The sequence below is a fragment of the Fomitopsis serialis genome (genome assembly GCF_022376445.1).
Source record: "Fomitopsis serialis strain Sig1Antser10 chromosome Unknown B0H18scaffold_172, whole genome shotgun sequence".
Classification (NCBI taxonomy): Eukaryota; Fungi; Basidiomycota; class Agaricomycetes; order Polyporales; family Fomitopsidaceae; genus Fomitopsis; species Fomitopsis serialis.
In genome coordinates, this window is record NW_025955132.1 from 51,358 (window position 1) to 66,658 (window position 15,301).

Genomic DNA, 15,301 nt, shown 5'->3' on the forward strand with positions numbered 1-15,301 from the left:
CGCTTGCCAGTGGGCTACGGTTGCCCGATAGTCCGGGGCCGGGCATTTTGCACGACGGGCCTCAGCCACAGCGCATCGCTGGTCTGCCGCCTGCTCCTCCTCCTCAACAACACACTCAATCTTCGCGCTACGGTCATGTAAGTGCTCCCGCTGCATTACAAGCACCGGGAACAGCAATACAGACGTCCTAGTAAGTTCACATCGACCTCCAAAGTCCACAAGAAGGCGCGACGACCCCGGGAAGCGGTAAGCGCCCGACAACGCCGCGACTAACTCGGACTCGAATGTACAAGTCTGGAGGATACAACTATGGTACATGGCTGTTTGATACAAGTATGTGGGATGTTGAACAGGTATGCAGATCATCATAGGATGGTATGACCCTTGGTACTGACACCACAGTGTGCGTCTGGCAGGCCCAGTGAAATAGTACTGGAAGGCTTTAGGCTGAGGCTCTCGGTGTAGGCATTCAGTACTCAGTACTTCATGCTATGTCTGGTCGTGACAGGGTGATGTACATGTACAATTCGAGACACAATATATATATTTCAGTTTTGTCAATGTACACAAAGGCCTGCGGCACAGTATGACTCCGAGACAAAGGTATGCTATCACTCACCTGTCACAGCCACGAACGTCGAATACATGTGAAAACACCACTGTGCTTCCCCTCGCTGTGCTCTGCATGGCGGCTGACTTCGCAGCTGCGCTTGTAATGTTGTCCGAGTCTGAGAACATGGGCCGTTCTGATTCGAGCCATTAGTACCCGTGTACATATAGCAAAGACACAGTGTGTGCATATGATCACTCACCATATAATATATGCTTTTCCCTTCAGAGCACCTGTCCAATTCTGCCCTTAATCTATCCAGAAAGGTGGTGCAGGTTTGGTGTAGGTATCCTCCAGACTTGTGCATTCACGCTCAAGTCCAAGCGAGTCGCGGCGTTGTCGGGCGCTTACCGCTTCCCGGGGTCGTCGCGCCTTCTTGTGGACTTTGGAGGTCGATGTGAACTTACTAGGACGTCTGTATTGCTGTTCCCGGTGCTTGTAATGCAGCGGGAGCACTTACATGACCGTAGCGCGAAGATTGAGTGTGTTGTTGAGGAGGAGGAGCAGGCGGCAGACCAGCGATGCGCTGTGGCTGAGGCCCGTCGTGCAAAATGCCCGGCCCCGGACTACATATCGGGCAACCGTAGTGGGCGGTCAATATTTCAATATCCAAGCTTCATAAAAGAACGACAACACGGACTCTTGCAGTGACCGTGGCATGTCATATTGGTCGTGTATTGATATGATGGTGGGCGCAATCCAGCGCGCTCTCCAAGCGCTCTCACTCGGTAAGTAACTTGGCTACTTATCAACTCAGGTGAATGGTCCACGATGCTGAATGTTGACACGCGTGCACTGTGCAATGTTGAACGTTCAACTGGAGATCAACTGAAAGCTTCAAGCGCAGAGGGTGGTCTATGTAGCACAAGCTCCACAATGACACTGTACTGCATCGACGCAAAGATGAATTTAAAGACGACAATTCATAGATCGATGACACAAAGAGAGTGACATTGAACGGCGATACAGTACTGAGCGAACAGAGGTGTGAAACTGGCCCAGATTCCATTGGTGAAGGCACAATTAAGGAGACACCTCTACTTAGACCCGTCACGAGTAATCGGGCGGTGCACCCAAGTCAGAAGGTTCCGGTCTCTCGAGGTGCACGTCCAGCATCATCCTGCGCAGATCCTCTATCACCGAGCGCAGCCCCAGCAAATCGTTCTCACGCGACCCCACACCATTCGTCGTCGTCGAAGGGACCGTCGCGCTCCCAGACGGAGGCTCGTCGCCCATGGCGGAAAATGAGCCGGTTAAAGGCAACAGAGGCTCCTCTTCCCTCGGCGACTCGAGTTCCCGGCGCCGCTTCTCCGTGAGTATGACACCCGGAGCCTGGGCTGCAAAAGCAGGCGCAGACTCGAAGGGCGTTGGCTCTGTCCTCGTGCCGGTAGTGTCGAGGAGGGCGACATTCTTCTGGTTCCGACGGCGTCGGCATAGCAATAGTACAAGCCCGACGAGTACAAGTAAGCCGACGACGCCCCCGACGACGCCGCCCGCTATGGCGCCGACGTCGACCTTGCTACCGCGATTCGTGGAGCTTCCAGACTGAGTGGGAGATGGGGAGCCAAAGATAGTATTGCTGCTCATTACGTTCAGTATAGGTAGACTTGCGATACGCTGCAACCTCACCTGCGCAAGAACGGGGCGAAGAGGCCTCCTAACGCGGGGCTGTCTCGCAGATTAGACGTCAGCTCTCTAACACAAGAATAACACGGCTAACCTCGACGTTCCATCCACGTAGGCACCAGATTCGACATTGTACACCGCGCCGAACGGGGCCGATGTCCCGTTGAACGACGCATAGTTCCAGACCGCATCAAGAATCTGACCGCGGATCGTGTCGTTGGTGCAGGTAGCCGCGATGAAAGCATTCCAGGCTGTACAATCACATTTGAGTCGGAGTTACGAGTACTCTAATGGGATATTGACACACCTACGTTGCCAAGCGATTGTGCTGAGCTCTGCATCGGCAACCCATGCGTATAGTTGGCTGGGAAAGCGTTGAGTAATCGACATGAACGCAACGAAAAACGATCCTTACCAGTTTCAGGTTGGATCCACTGCCCATACATGACAGTAAGCTTGTCAAGCCACTGTGTGGCGAAATCAGCAGCGCATTCCCGTAAACAACACAATGACGTACTGTCTGGTTCAAGAGATTAAATCCGAACAGAGTCTGCGGGTAGAGATTATACGGTAAAGACCAGACGCCTGTGACTGCCGAGTTCAACGTCGGATTCACGGACGCAGAGGCGCCTCCTGACGATATGGCAAGCGGTTGCCATGTGTTCATAAAGTTGGTCGCTGTGCTCTGTGAACGTGCCGAAATTCGTCAAAATTCCGAGTTCTTGCCAAGTTGTAGTACGCGGTCGATCACTCACGCTGAAGTGCTCAGAATCATTACTCTGCCCGACTAATTGACTGATCTCCGCCATGGCCTGGATGGCAAAGATACCCTTCACCGCCAGGTTGGTCGAGTTTGTAGCGTCACTTCCGTCATCGACAGATAATCTACAGATTTATCGGTGAGCTGTTTTTGGGCACCATAAAACATGATACGCACTGGCCCTGAGGAGGAAATGGCCCATGTCCCGTCAAATACTCTGCCCAATTCTTGAGCAAGGGATACTGCGTGCATGTGAAGGTAAGCTAAGCACACAACTCTCGAAGATGAAGACGCACATAGCCATGGAGCAGCGATGTATCGTTCGAGTAATTGGCGTGAGCGAGTGCAATGATGAGCATGTTCCCGGATTCTGCAATTACCACTGGTCAGCAGGCGGATCTTCGCTGCGGCAAAGCATGCTCACGTTCGATTGCCTCTGTAGATGTCAGGTTCGGACCAGATACAGCCGGGAACAAGGAGCCTGAATAAGACCATCAACACACCGTTGTCGGCAAAGTGTGATGAGAGCTCACCAAGGTCTTTCGATGCGTACGGATATTCGCCCAACGACGTATTCTGTTGTTCAAGGAGCGGTACCAGGAGTGGCTTGACTAGCGAGGCATTGTAGTACAAGAACAAGGGCAGTGCGGCGTACAACTTCTCCACGGGAGTGACGCGTCTGTGGATTGTCGTGTGAGATACGGAGTACTTGCATGTGCCCGGTGTGACTCACTGGCTGGTGCCCAAGTCTTTCATGAAGATCCTAGTCGTGGCGTCCGACTGATAGGGAGCCGTTATCTCGAGAGAGCTGAACACCTGGCGAGTGGCGAGCGAAAGCATGTCGTACAGTTTGCCGTCAGCCGAAATGCTTGAAGCCGCTTCACGGACTTGCGTATCGAGCAAGTTTGCCTGAGTCAGCGAGTTGTCGAAATCGGAGATGAAGAACTCCAACTGAATGTGTGAAATTCAGTGACATGAACCACCAAAACTGTGTCATTACTCACGGCCTCTTCGGTGGTAGGGTACTGTGTTGTATAGTACGGGCGGAGGGATGCCGTGTTTCCTAACAGTGGGTAACTGATGCTGGGATCGCGTACATAGCCAACCGCCCAGACAACGGGTGATTCCAGAGAAGCAACGCTTCCCAAGTCGACCGACATCGGGAAGATCGGCCAGTCACTGTGGCATGCATGAGCTCTCAACGCACGCAACGGAATGCAGCACCCCTACACATCTATGCCTCGAAAGGTTTGATTGTTGTCATTTGCGTTTAGGTGACCAATATTTAAGAACTCTTCGCGGCAGACGATGTCTTGGCAAGTCTGCGAAGTGACATTGCGTCCTTGTTGTCCCTGACACTAAAGTTAAGATAGTCTATAACGAAGAGTAAGTCCACGTACCAGCTCCATCGCAATGTACGCTGCACCATCCAACCCTTGTCCTTCATGTTCCTGAAAAGGTGTCGGATTCACGAGCTGAGATTCAAGATAGATGATGTTCCCGGTTTGTGTCGGCACACTCCACTGTATCTGCTGAGCCGCGTTGCCACCGTACAGCCATCCTAGAAGAATATCAGCTCACAAGGAGCGAAATGCGTACACGCGTACTAGGTGATATACCAACCTCCATCCATGTCCGAATACAGCTGAATGTCATGTGGTTGGCCATTGGTGGATGTGAAGTTCACAGCCACATAGGCGAACGGAAGAGATTGGCGTACGAGGTCGGACGGCTTGTTGCGATGTTAGCAGTGTCACGATTACTTATGATTCACAAACCTACATTCATCTACTCTACAAGAGGCGTCGATAATTTTCACACGGCAGACAATTGGACGAGACAAAGATGACATCTCATTGGCTGGGCAGCAAACGACGCGCAAGGATCGCCGAGCTGCCCGAGGAGGCCACCTGCGCCTGCGCTCGACTCTGCGCCTCGCACTCCTCCTCCGACTCCTGGCCCATGCGTACTCTGACTCTGAGTGCCTGCACGCGCTGGGATATGTGCCGTTTCGCTTTTATGACCACCAATCTTTCGTTCTAGACCTCTCTCTGGCACTCATCAGATCTCTATGAGTGTCCGTTGCCTCTCGGAATACCAAGTGAGGCAGAATGGCTACTGCTGCTACCTCTTTAACCCCGAGGCATGCTCGACGACATGCAGATCGACACGCGCAGGAGATGATGAGTCATACACGGCGCAGAACACCACATGTGAGTGAATGAGTGAAAAAATGTGTTTCAGATCACACAACCTGTTCATAGCACAATAAGTAGCTTCCACGAGTGTGGGGTTCCGGGACCTGTCCGATTCCCTGCTCGAGAAACACGACAGGTAAGCATCATACTCTACTGCTAACATTCAACCCCTTCAATCACAGCCAGGTCGAAGTGAAAGCGAGAGAGATGACGTCTTTGGGACAGTCACAGGTGCGCAGCAACCCACGATCCCTTTAAGTGCATCCTCTCACTAGACTGTAGCTCAATCATCTCATCAGCAACAGCTACCTACTCCACCACTCACAGCCAACACAGCGTCATCGTCGAGCGAGCCCCACGCCCTCAATAAAAGAAGCCTTGCTCAGCGCAGGCGACGCGAGCGTGAGCGCCGTGAGTGTGAGCGCCATGAAGCGGACAGTCGTGCGTCCTATCAGCTGCAGCTACTGGAGTCGTAGCTAACAATCATCACAGATCCACCCTTGCATCAACCTCATTCCGACAACATTCGGATTCTTCCTAGACACAGACAGCGTGAACACGAGCGTCACGAGGTAGTGGTCCCTGCAGGCAACACACCCCCTCGGCCTGCTAACCCAGAGCGCGATATAACCATGCACAAAAACGGATTGCCACCACGGTCTCATCTGCCAACTAGCAATAACCACTCCCTAGCGCAATGCAGGCGACACGACCGCGAGTGCGGACGCGAACATGAACACTAATTCGAACAGAAAACCGAACATGACCACGAACGTGAGGGTGAACACGAGGGCGAGGGCGAACGCGAATGGGAACAGGAACGAGGACGGGGACGGGGCTGGACGGGGACGGGGACGGGGACGGGGACAACCAACGACGCGCATTTCGGACAGACGGGGAATGCCCGACCGGTGCCCGATGCCTACTACGTGTCCTCCGCTGCTCCGACCCTCCTCCCTTCTGCTGTCTCATATCCATCCCTGACGGCCCTCGGGCTTTGGCTTGGGCGTGCACGGGCATCACTGGCGCGAGCGCTCCAACGGCTTCGCCAACCACCATCAAAATTCCATCACAGAATGCGACGACATGCGGCATGACGCGCGCAGGGCCAATGCCCCTGCATGCAGATGCGGCCGTTGAACGGACGGCAGCCACAGGTAAGATGACAAACACGGAGGTGGGAGGCCCATCAGGGAGGAGGGCGAGCGGACAGCGGGCACGAACAAGAGCGTGTGGATGGTGGGTATGGACGAGGGGCTGGCGGGCGTGACGTGCAGCAACACAAACAGCACGAGCACAAGACACACGACGACGGCGAGCATGCAGGGCCAATGCCGCTGCCCTGCGTGCAGACACGGCCGACGAACAGATGGCGTGCACGAGAGCTAAAGAAGGGCATCGGGGAACTTTGGTGAGTGCAGACGTACGCGAGCGAGCGCGCTGACTGACGGTGGGCGCACGGCAACGCCACCGGCCACTAGCACGCAGGGTCCCCTACCGATGAGCGGGCCACAGGTGCGAGCATAGCAGCGAGCAGGGGGAGGATGGGTGGAGGGTAAGTGCGGAAGCGAGTGAGTTCGGACGGGAGCGAACGGATGGTGGGGAAGAACTGCCCGACACGCACGCATGGCCGACGAACAGACCCCACGCGCTGAGCAAAAGACCAGCAACGGCGGCGTTGGGCAGGCCGGCGCGCGCGCAACACACACCGACCGCGAGCGTGGAGGACGAATGCCCAGTACGCAGACACGGCCGATGAACGAGTGGGCGAGCGGGCATACGACCGGACAACAACACACACATGGCGACCGCGAGCTCGCAGGGCGAATGACGAGCACGCAAGCTCCGCCGACGAAGGGACCGCGCGCGCGTGAGCGAAGGGCAGGGCCGGGGCATGCGCAAAACGCCGACTGCGAGCCCACAGGGCCAATGCCCCGCGTGTCAATGCAGTCGACGAGAGCGCCGTGGGTACGGGCACAGCGGCGAGCAGGCGCGCGCGCGTGAGGATGGCGTCTGAGGAGCAAAGACAGAGGACGGGGAGGACGGCGGGTGCAGGCAACAAGCCCAAACCCGCGCAGACTCGGATACCACCGAGGTAAGTCAACCAGCGGTCCATCGCCGACACCGGCGGTGAACATTGAACCCGGGCAGGATATGGGTATGCAGATCGCGGGTCGCGGGTGCGGTACGCGCCCTGCGCACCCGCGGTGCTACCCGTGCCATGCCCATCCTGGCCCCGTTCACTAGCACTAGCCATAGTTTGGACAACAGACGACTTGATCATAAACATGCTATGGGATTCGTATTTACATTTATGTTTATTGCAAGCAGAAAAATGCTCAATGAGGTCACGAAGCCGACTCCCGAAGGGAGGCGGCTGAGTGGCCTTTGCGTACAGCATATACGTCTTCGCGCATGCTGGCATATGACTGTTGTGTAGTATAGCTGTGAAGTTGACTCCCCGCGCGGCCGAGGGAGGCGGCTGACTTGGAGTGACCTTCATACCTCTTCGCGCATAGCACTATTAGCATGCAATCATTGATAACCTCCAGTCCGTAGCGGAGCACGGGTTTCCGCTAGTGGGACTCAGAAACGTCAACGTAATGGCCATAGGGCCAGCTTGGATGACTTGTATGGTACGAGTTGGAGTCACTTCCGTCTGAACCAAGGTTCCGGCTGTCACAGAGTAGTTGCTCGGGAGATCATTGTCGCCAAACAAAGTGTACGTCCTTCCGTCCACTCGGATGTAACAGAGCCATCCATGAGTCTATTGAGCCGCAAGATGAGCCCCGAGGATGAGCAAGCATTGAGTAAGGATCACACCGCTCCGTTCCAGAAAGTTGGCCAGTCGTTTGTAATGTTCTCCAACGTTTTCGTTGTGTACATCCATGAGTTCAAGTAAGGTGTGCGAACAGCAAATGGTATCGCTAATGGCCAGAATGTTTGCGCGCCATGCACATGCAAGAGGGCAAAACGTAGGAGAAACAGAAAAGAGGCCAAACCGAGGAACAACATGGAGGAAGCAGCGAGGGAGTGGGACCGAATACTCAGAGCCGTCCGTTGATGACCCAGGGCTGCGCACCTTGTCAGAGCGGGCCGCTGGCTGTGTCGCGATGAAGGGATGCCAATTCAACTCCCCGGGGAAGCACCCTGTGGTTCGCATTGACAGCACCATGCCGGTGTTTGTCCGACAGTTTCATGGTGACGAATGGTACCGAATTCGATCGGATCCCATGAAAGACGCTTGCCGGTTTTAATGGTCTGCAAAGGAGACCAATGCTGATACATCACCATTGATCGATCCGAACATAGATCGAAACTGTCAATGACTAGGAGCGTCCGATGCTATTCGGCACTGGTATAATGTGTGGTTGTGTCGCGACGGCACAGCCAGAAATTGTTGAAAGAACCTTGACACCTCGGAAAGTATTGAGAACGGACTATAGTCCCGATTCCGCCATATTCACGAGCGCAGTGTAGAAATGCCCCATAGCGGAGTCTGTTGGCCGGTTGTGATCAAGCAGCGAAGGTATGTGGTTTTCGGAGGAAGTCTAACTTACGAGAACATGCAGCGCCTCCATTTCACCATGCATCTTCATCATGACAGGACGGCGGATGTGACACTGTCTGTTCAGCACTACCGTTCAAGGTGAAACGATTCTTCCTTGTCCGGACACAGCTATCTTCGGTGCAGCCCATCCGTCTACGTAACACACTGTATCAGTTAGCCTTTGTACTTCGCTCGTGCAGTGTACCATATCCCCTCCGCATCCGTGATCGCCCGCGCATACTTCAGCAGGAACTTGTCCCGCTCCTTAGCGTCCACAACGATGTCCGCGAGGAACGGGGAGATCTCGTCAGCCTTCCAGCGCGGCCGTGTGAGGAAGTGGTCCGTGAAGCGCGCCGCGGAGTCGATGAGGAGTTGGAAGGACGGGAAGTATGTGAGGACCACGATAGGCGGCTCTTTGAGTACGTCTGTTTGTGTGAGGTATTTGCCCTGGCACGGGTATCAATACGACACGAGGGCATTCGACGGGAAAGGTTTACGCAGAGGAGGTCGACGGACATCTCAGACTCGAAGGTGTCGCCAACGCTTTTACGCCACTTTGTGAGGAACTCGTCGAGTGGTATCGACTCTTCCTGCGGTGTCATCCGATATCATTTTATCAGCTAACCTCTGGAAAGCATGCCACGCACCCTGTAAGGCCCCAGCATGCCGAGACCGATCCCTCGCACAACGGCAGTTTTGTCCATGCACCACTCGCCATTGATGATGTCGCCGAACCAGGCCATCACCTGTTTACAGACGTCTTTCCGGACGTCGTAACCGTCATGAAGTGCAGAGCATAGCGCGTCTATGGACGCGGAATCATGCGAGAGCGATAATGAAACGAGATGGGTGAGCAAAAGCTCGAGTATGGCGTTCAGGTAGGTCGGAGAGATCGGGCGGAGCTCGCCTGCGTGATGTGTTCTAAGTAGTCAAAGGACGATACAATCGAGGCCACACACCGTTGAGAATGAGAACACGTCTCTTCTTGAGGCCCTGGTCTAGCTCTATGTCGCTCGCTTGTAGCGTCGCCATTGCCTCTTCATACGTGAACTTCTGTCGGATCATTGGTGTTATGAGCCCGCGATTCACGGGCCAGTGTTCCGATTGACACGCTTACCTACCTCAAATTCGTCCATATACATATCATCATCCCCCTCCTGCCCTTCGTCGTACTCTTTCCCTCGTAACAGAACGTCCAGCTTGTGAAGCCTCGGGACCGACGGCACCAGCTCAAGGATTTCGTTTAGTTGATCTCGCACCTACTCTCCCCAGGCAGACGTACATAATTCTTTCAACCTTCGTGCCGGTCAAATAAGAAGGCTCATCGGTAGATGTGTCTTCCCCGATCCCTGCTGTTGCCACGGTGACGGAAATTGAGAGAACTATCGAGCGAGTGGTGTACGTCTTGTCTGCGGTACAGAGCACAGCATCCTCGTCAGGATCCCCTCGATTAACCAGCTGCACGGATATTAGATACTGGAATCTACTGGAGGACGTATACCTCGAAGGTTCTTCGGGTTTCGACTCGACCAGCTTGCACAGATCGGGTGGCAGCTCAAGCAACTTGAACGCGGCTGTATCCACGACAGCAGAAGAAGATAACTTCAGAGGGTATTCAGGCATAGATCCAGTAGCATAAGCGTAAAAATACAAGCAGGCTTGACGAGTACGAGGATGGAATATCGGCGCAAGTTTGAACCACCCCGACGCGTCGTGAGCGCTTGAGCCCGCGACGCAAAACACGGTACATGTGATCATGTCGTTAGGCAGGCGCTGTCGCCTCTTCTCAGTCTGCGTCTGCGTAGGTACAGGTGCAGAGCCTGTTCAAGCTCGCTCTTCTTTTTGAGCTACTAGATTCGGCGCAAGGTGACCTCATGTGTGAACCCTAAGCGTCGTGGTAGATGTAGCGTCAGTCCGTTTGGTCAAGTACCACGGCACGGCTGCGGTGACCACATAAATACTAGTATCAACTGCGTATTGTGGGGCGCCGGGTGTTCGTAGGCGCAATCTCAGTGAGCGAATTCATGCTCACACTGCGAAGAAAGTACGATGCACTAGAGCGTATGCATACTACTACTTACTTGGACTCATCACGAGTACGTATACTCGGGCGGTGCACTCTCGATATGCACATTCAGCATGCCAGTGATCCTGCGCAGCTCTTCGATCATGGAGTGCAGCCCCAGCAACTCGTTCTCACGCGAGCCCACAGACACCCCATTCGCCGACGAAGGGACCATCGTACCCTCAGACGGAGGCTCGTCAAGTGGTATGGCGGAAGACGAGCCGGCTGAGGGCAGGACAGGTGTTTCTTCCCTTGGCGATTCGAGTTCCCGGCGCTGCTTTTCCGTGAGTATGATACCTGGTGCTTGGGCCGCAAAAGCAGGTGCAGCCTCGAAGGGCGCGGGCTCGGTTCTTGTGCCAGTTGTGTCGAAGAGGGCGGCGTTCTTCTGGTTTCGATGACGTCGGACTAACCATAGTACAAGTCCGGCGAGTGCAAGTAAACCGACAACACCACCGACGACGCCGCCCGCTACAGCGCTAACATCGACTTTGTTCCCGCCGGATCCGGAAGCGCTAGGGGCCGTAGGGCTTGTGGTGGAGTTACTGGGAGGCGATGGAGTCTGGAAGACGGTTACGGTACCGCTGCGCATCCGATGTAGCACGGCCATACGTGCGATATACTACAAGCTCACCTGCGCAGGAACGGGGCGAAGAGGCCTCCTAATGCGGGGCTGTCTCGCGAATCAGACATCGGCTCACTAGCACAGAATAGCACAACTGACCTCGCCATTCCATCCTGATAGGCACCAGATTCGACGTTATACACCGCGCCGAACGGGGCCGACGTCCCATTGAATGACGCATAGTTCCAGACCGCGTCAAGAAGCTGACTACGGACCGTGTCGTTGGTGCAAGTAGCCGCGATGAAAGCATTCCAGGCTGTGGATTCCACGTTAGTCGAGGTTAAGAGTACTCTGGTGGACATCGACACACCTACGTTGCCAAGCGATTGTGCGACGCTCTGCATCGGCAACCCATATCTATAGTTGGCTGGGAAAGCGTTGAGCAATTGATATGAGCGTAACGAAAAGAGGTCCTGACCAGTTTCAGGTTGGATCCACTGTCCATACATGACAGTAAGCTTGTCAAGCCACTGTGGCGACATCAGGACAATGAATTCCTGTCAACAACATGAACGACGCACTGTCTGGTTCAGAAGGTTGAATCCAAACAGGGTCTGCGCGTAGAGGTTATACGGTAAAGACCAGATGCCTGTGATTTCCGAACCAAACGTCTGATTCACGGACGCAGAGGCGCCTCCTGACGATATGGCAAGCGATTCCCATGTGTTCATATAGTTGGACGCTGTGCTCTGTGAACATGCCCAAAACTCGTCAGGATTGCTAACTCGTTGTACACAGTAGATCACTCGCGCTGAAATGCTGAGAATCATCACTCTCCCCGACTATTTGACTTATCTCCGCCATGGCTTGAATGGCAAAGATGCCCTTCACCGCAAGATTGGTCGAGTTTGTGGCGTCACTTCCGTCGTCGACGGATGATCTGAGAGTCCTCGGTGAGCTATTCTCGCGCTCCACGAAGATGATACATACTGGTCCTTGGGAAATTGCCCATGTTGCGTCAGATACTCGGCCCAATTCCTGAGCAAGGGATACTGCATGCAGGTGAAGCTGAGCTGAGCACACGGCTCTCTAAGACGAACACGCACATAATCATGGATCAGCGACGTATCGTTCGCGTATTTGGCGTGAGCGAGTGCAATGAGGAGCATGTTCCCGGACTCTGCAGCCGCTATTGATGAAGAGGGTTATCGTCGCTACGGCAAAGCATGCTCACGTTCGACTGCCTCTGTAGATGTCAGGTTCGGACCAGATACTTCGGGGAAAGAGGAACCTAAATGAGGCAATCAACATGCTGTCGTCGAGGAAATGTGATGAGAGCTCACCAAGGTCTTTCGATGCGTACGGGAATGCGCCTAACGACGTGTTCTGTTGTTCAAGGAGCGGTACCAATAGTGGCTTGACCAGCGATGCATTGTAATACAAGAACATGGGCAGTGCAGCGTACAATTTCTCCACGGGAGTGACACGTCTGTAGATCGCTGTGTAAGATACGGAGTGCTTGTATGGACCCAGTATGACTCACTGACTGGTGCCCATGTCTTTCATGAAGATCCTAGTCGTGCCGTCCGACCCATGGGGAGCCGTTATTTCGAGGGAACTGAACGCCTGGCGAGTGGCGAGCGAAAGCATGTCGTGTAGTTTACCGTCAACCGAAATGCTTGAAGCCGCTCCACGGACTTGCGTATCGAGCAAGTTTGCCTGAGTCAGCGAGGTGTTGAAATCGGAGACGAAGAACTCCAACTGCATATACGAAGTTCAGTGACATGGGCCAACAAAACTGTGTCGTTACTCACGGCATCTTCAGTGGTAGAATACTGTGTTGTGTAGTACGGGCGGAGGGATTCGGGTTTTCCTGACAATGTGTAACTGATGCTTGGATCGCGTACATGGCCAATCACCCAGACAACGGGCGAGTCTAGAGAAGCGACACTTCCCAAGTCGACCGAGATGGGGAAGACGGGCCAGTCACTGTGATATGTATGAGCTCCCATGTACGTAGCAGAATATAGCGCCCCTACTTCAAACACCCCGAAACGTATTATTATTGTCATTCGGGTTTACGCGACCGGTATCTACGAATCCTCCGCGGCAGGCATTTTGTTCGCAAGTCTGCCAAGTGATATTGCGTCCCTGTCCTGCCAATGAATCAATATAGTCCATGACAAAGAGCAAATTCATGTACCAGCCCCATCGCAAAGTACATTGCACCATCTGAGGCTTGTCCGTTTTCTTCTTGGAAAGGCGCCGGATTTACGAGCTGCAGTTGATGATAGATAATGCTACTGGTTTTCGTCGGTGGACTCCACGACATCTCTTGAGACATGTCAGTCACGGTGGGGCCGACGAGCCATTCTAGAAGAATATCAGCCCACAAGTTGCGATACGCGTGCATGTGTGCCGCTAGACACTACTCACGTCCAGTTAGGTCGCAGTACATCTGTATGTCATGTGTTGGCCATCGGTGGATGCGAATTCCACGGCAGCATAGCTGAACGGGAGGATTGGCGTATGAGGTCAGATGGCTTGTCGTGATGTCAGCAACGTGAAGGTTGCTTGTGGGTCGCAAACCTACATCGATGGGACTCAGAAACGTCAAGGTAATGTTCAAGGGACCAGCCTCGATGGTTTGCATGGTACGAGTAGGGGACAGTTCCGTCTGAACGAGGCTTCCAACTGCCACGGTGTAGTTGGGCGGAAAATTGTTGTCGCCAAACACAATGTACGTCTTTCCATCCACTCGGATGTAACAATTCCACCCAATATCTTGCTGGGCCGCGAGGTCAGCCCATGAGTATGCACGGATACTGAGGATCGTACCTCCGTATCAAAAAAAGACGGCAATTGGTTGTTCAGACTATCCGACGTCTTCGTCTTGTACATCCATGTGTTCAAATAAGGCGTGCGAACAGCAAGTGGTACCGCTAAGGGCCAGAATGTTTGTGACCCATGCACTTGCAAGAGGGCAAAGCGTGCAAGAAACAGAGAGGTGCCGAAAGCAAGGAGCACCATGGAGGGAGCAGCGAGGGAGCGAGACGAACTCAGCATCGCCTGTAGATACCGGGCGGCGAACCCTGTGACGGCGATCCCCTCGCTGTTCTGAACGTGGATGAACGTGTATGTCAATTCATTGTAAGAGTTCAGCGCTCAGCTCGGCATCTGATGCCACATCTTGCTTGTAACACTGCAGGTACGGTAGCACGTCACCGGCGTCATCTTCCTTTGCTCCGAGGACCATCTAAGGCTCGCGTCGATGTGGTCAACGTGACGAATGAATCCGAATCTGGTTGGGCTCATCACCGTTGACCCATCCAAACATAGATCGAGGCTGCCAATTACTAGGAGTGTCCGATGCTATCCGGCGCCATTACAGATGCGTTACGACCGCAACAGAAGTATGTTGGAAGAATCTTGACACCTTGGAAAGCGTTCAGCAGTGGATATAGCCACGATTTCACCATATTCACGAACCCAGTGTAGACCTGCCTCATAGAGAGCCTGCTGGCAAGATATGATCGAGGTATGCAATGGCTTCCGGAGGAGGACTGACTTACGAAGACGTGTAGCGGATCCATCCCACGATGCATTTCCATCACGGCAGGACGGCAGAGGCGACATGGTCTGTTGCATGCATGTCAAGGGAGACTGGGCCTCATGGCAACTGCGAGTATCGGGATTGAATATTGAAGACCTATCATTGTACAAAGTCAGCTGTTATGTAACCGCACAGGTCAATGATGACGACCTCGACAAGTCACATCGACTTTCCTAGATACTTCTCTCTGGCGTAGCCAACAATTCGCTCATGACCTGCACGCATCGATGCGACGAGAAACATAAGCACATGAGTAAATATCATCCTCTCTTCTCCGAGATACAGTGACGATAAGATGTCCATGAGGCATCCCATAT

General features: G+C 53.8%; 4 protein-coding genes across 4 annotated transcripts; all 4 read right to left on the reverse strand.

Moving 5' to 3' along the window:
* Window positions 1-1,527: 1,527 nt before the first annotated feature.
* On the reverse strand, window positions 1,528-2,597 carry B0H18DRAFT_1046847 (uncharacterized protein). Its single transcript, XM_048030816.1, has 4 exons — window positions 2,544-2,597; window positions 2,331-2,487; window positions 2,240-2,278; window positions 1,528-2,189 (listed from the first exon to the last, which is right to left on the reverse strand). The coding sequence occupies exons 1-4, from the start codon at window positions 2,575-2,577 to the stop codon at window positions 1,661-1,663; spliced, it is 759 nt and encodes a 252-aa protein (XP_047886305.1). The 5' UTR covers window positions 2,578-2,597; the 3' UTR covers window positions 1,528-1,660.
* B0H18DRAFT_887542 (uncharacterized protein) lies at window positions 2,544-8,209 on the reverse strand (the record flags this gene model as incomplete). The annotated part of the gene is made up of 14 exons (XM_048041185.1): window positions 2,544-2,921; window positions 2,992-3,121; window positions 3,174-3,238; window positions 3,293-3,378; window positions 3,421-3,477; window positions 3,530-3,675; window positions 3,730-3,947; window positions 4,001-4,175; window positions 4,227-4,338; window positions 4,393-4,557; window positions 4,620-4,728; window positions 6,209-6,228; window positions 7,781-7,961; window positions 8,018-8,209. 14 exons carry the CDS (start codon window positions 8,207-8,209, stop codon window positions 2,544-2,546), a joined length of 2,034 nt encoding a protein of 677 aa, XP_047886306.1.
* Window positions 8,210-8,918: 709 nt separating this feature from the next.
* On the reverse strand, window positions 8,919-10,367 carry B0H18DRAFT_887525 (sister chromatid cohesion protein Dcc1; the record flags this gene model as incomplete). Its single annotated transcript, XM_048041184.1, has 6 exons — window positions 8,919-9,191; window positions 9,242-9,334; window positions 9,392-9,651; window positions 9,704-9,797; window positions 9,854-10,003; window positions 10,041-10,367. 6 exons carry the CDS (start codon window positions 10,365-10,367, stop codon window positions 8,919-8,921), a joined length of 1,197 nt encoding a protein of 398 aa, XP_047886307.1.
* A 467-nt stretch (window positions 10,368-10,834) lies between these two features.
* B0H18DRAFT_1125885 (uncharacterized protein) lies at window positions 10,835-14,401 on the reverse strand (the record flags this gene model as incomplete). Its single annotated transcript, XM_048035081.1, has 16 exons — window positions 10,835-11,390; window positions 11,441-11,479; window positions 11,531-11,687; window positions 11,742-11,798; window positions 11,850-11,901; window positions 11,953-12,113; window positions 12,166-12,311; window positions 12,362-12,423; window positions 12,478-12,551; window positions 12,606-12,662; window positions 12,715-12,860; window positions 12,915-13,132; window positions 13,186-13,360; window positions 13,871-13,914; window positions 13,965-14,159; window positions 14,210-14,401. 16 exons carry the CDS (start codon window positions 14,399-14,401, stop codon window positions 10,835-10,837), a joined length of 2,331 nt encoding a protein of 776 aa, XP_047886308.1.
* Window positions 14,402-15,301: the final 900 nt, after the last annotated feature.

Excerpts from the sequence above, each read along its gene's own strand:
- B0H18DRAFT_1046847 (XM_048030816.1), bottom strand. The coding sequence starts at position 2,577 with ATGCAGAGCTCAGCACAATCGCTTGGCAACGTAG. Across the intron at positions 2,488-2,543 it reads ACAATCGCTTGGCAACGTAG|CCTGGAATGCTTTCATCGCG; the intron begins GTGTGTCAATAT and ends GTGATTGTACAG. Across the intron at positions 2,279-2,330 it reads TACGTGGATGGAACGTCGAG|CCCCGCGTTAGGAGGCCTCT; the intron begins GTTAGCCGTGTT and ends TCTGCGAGACAG.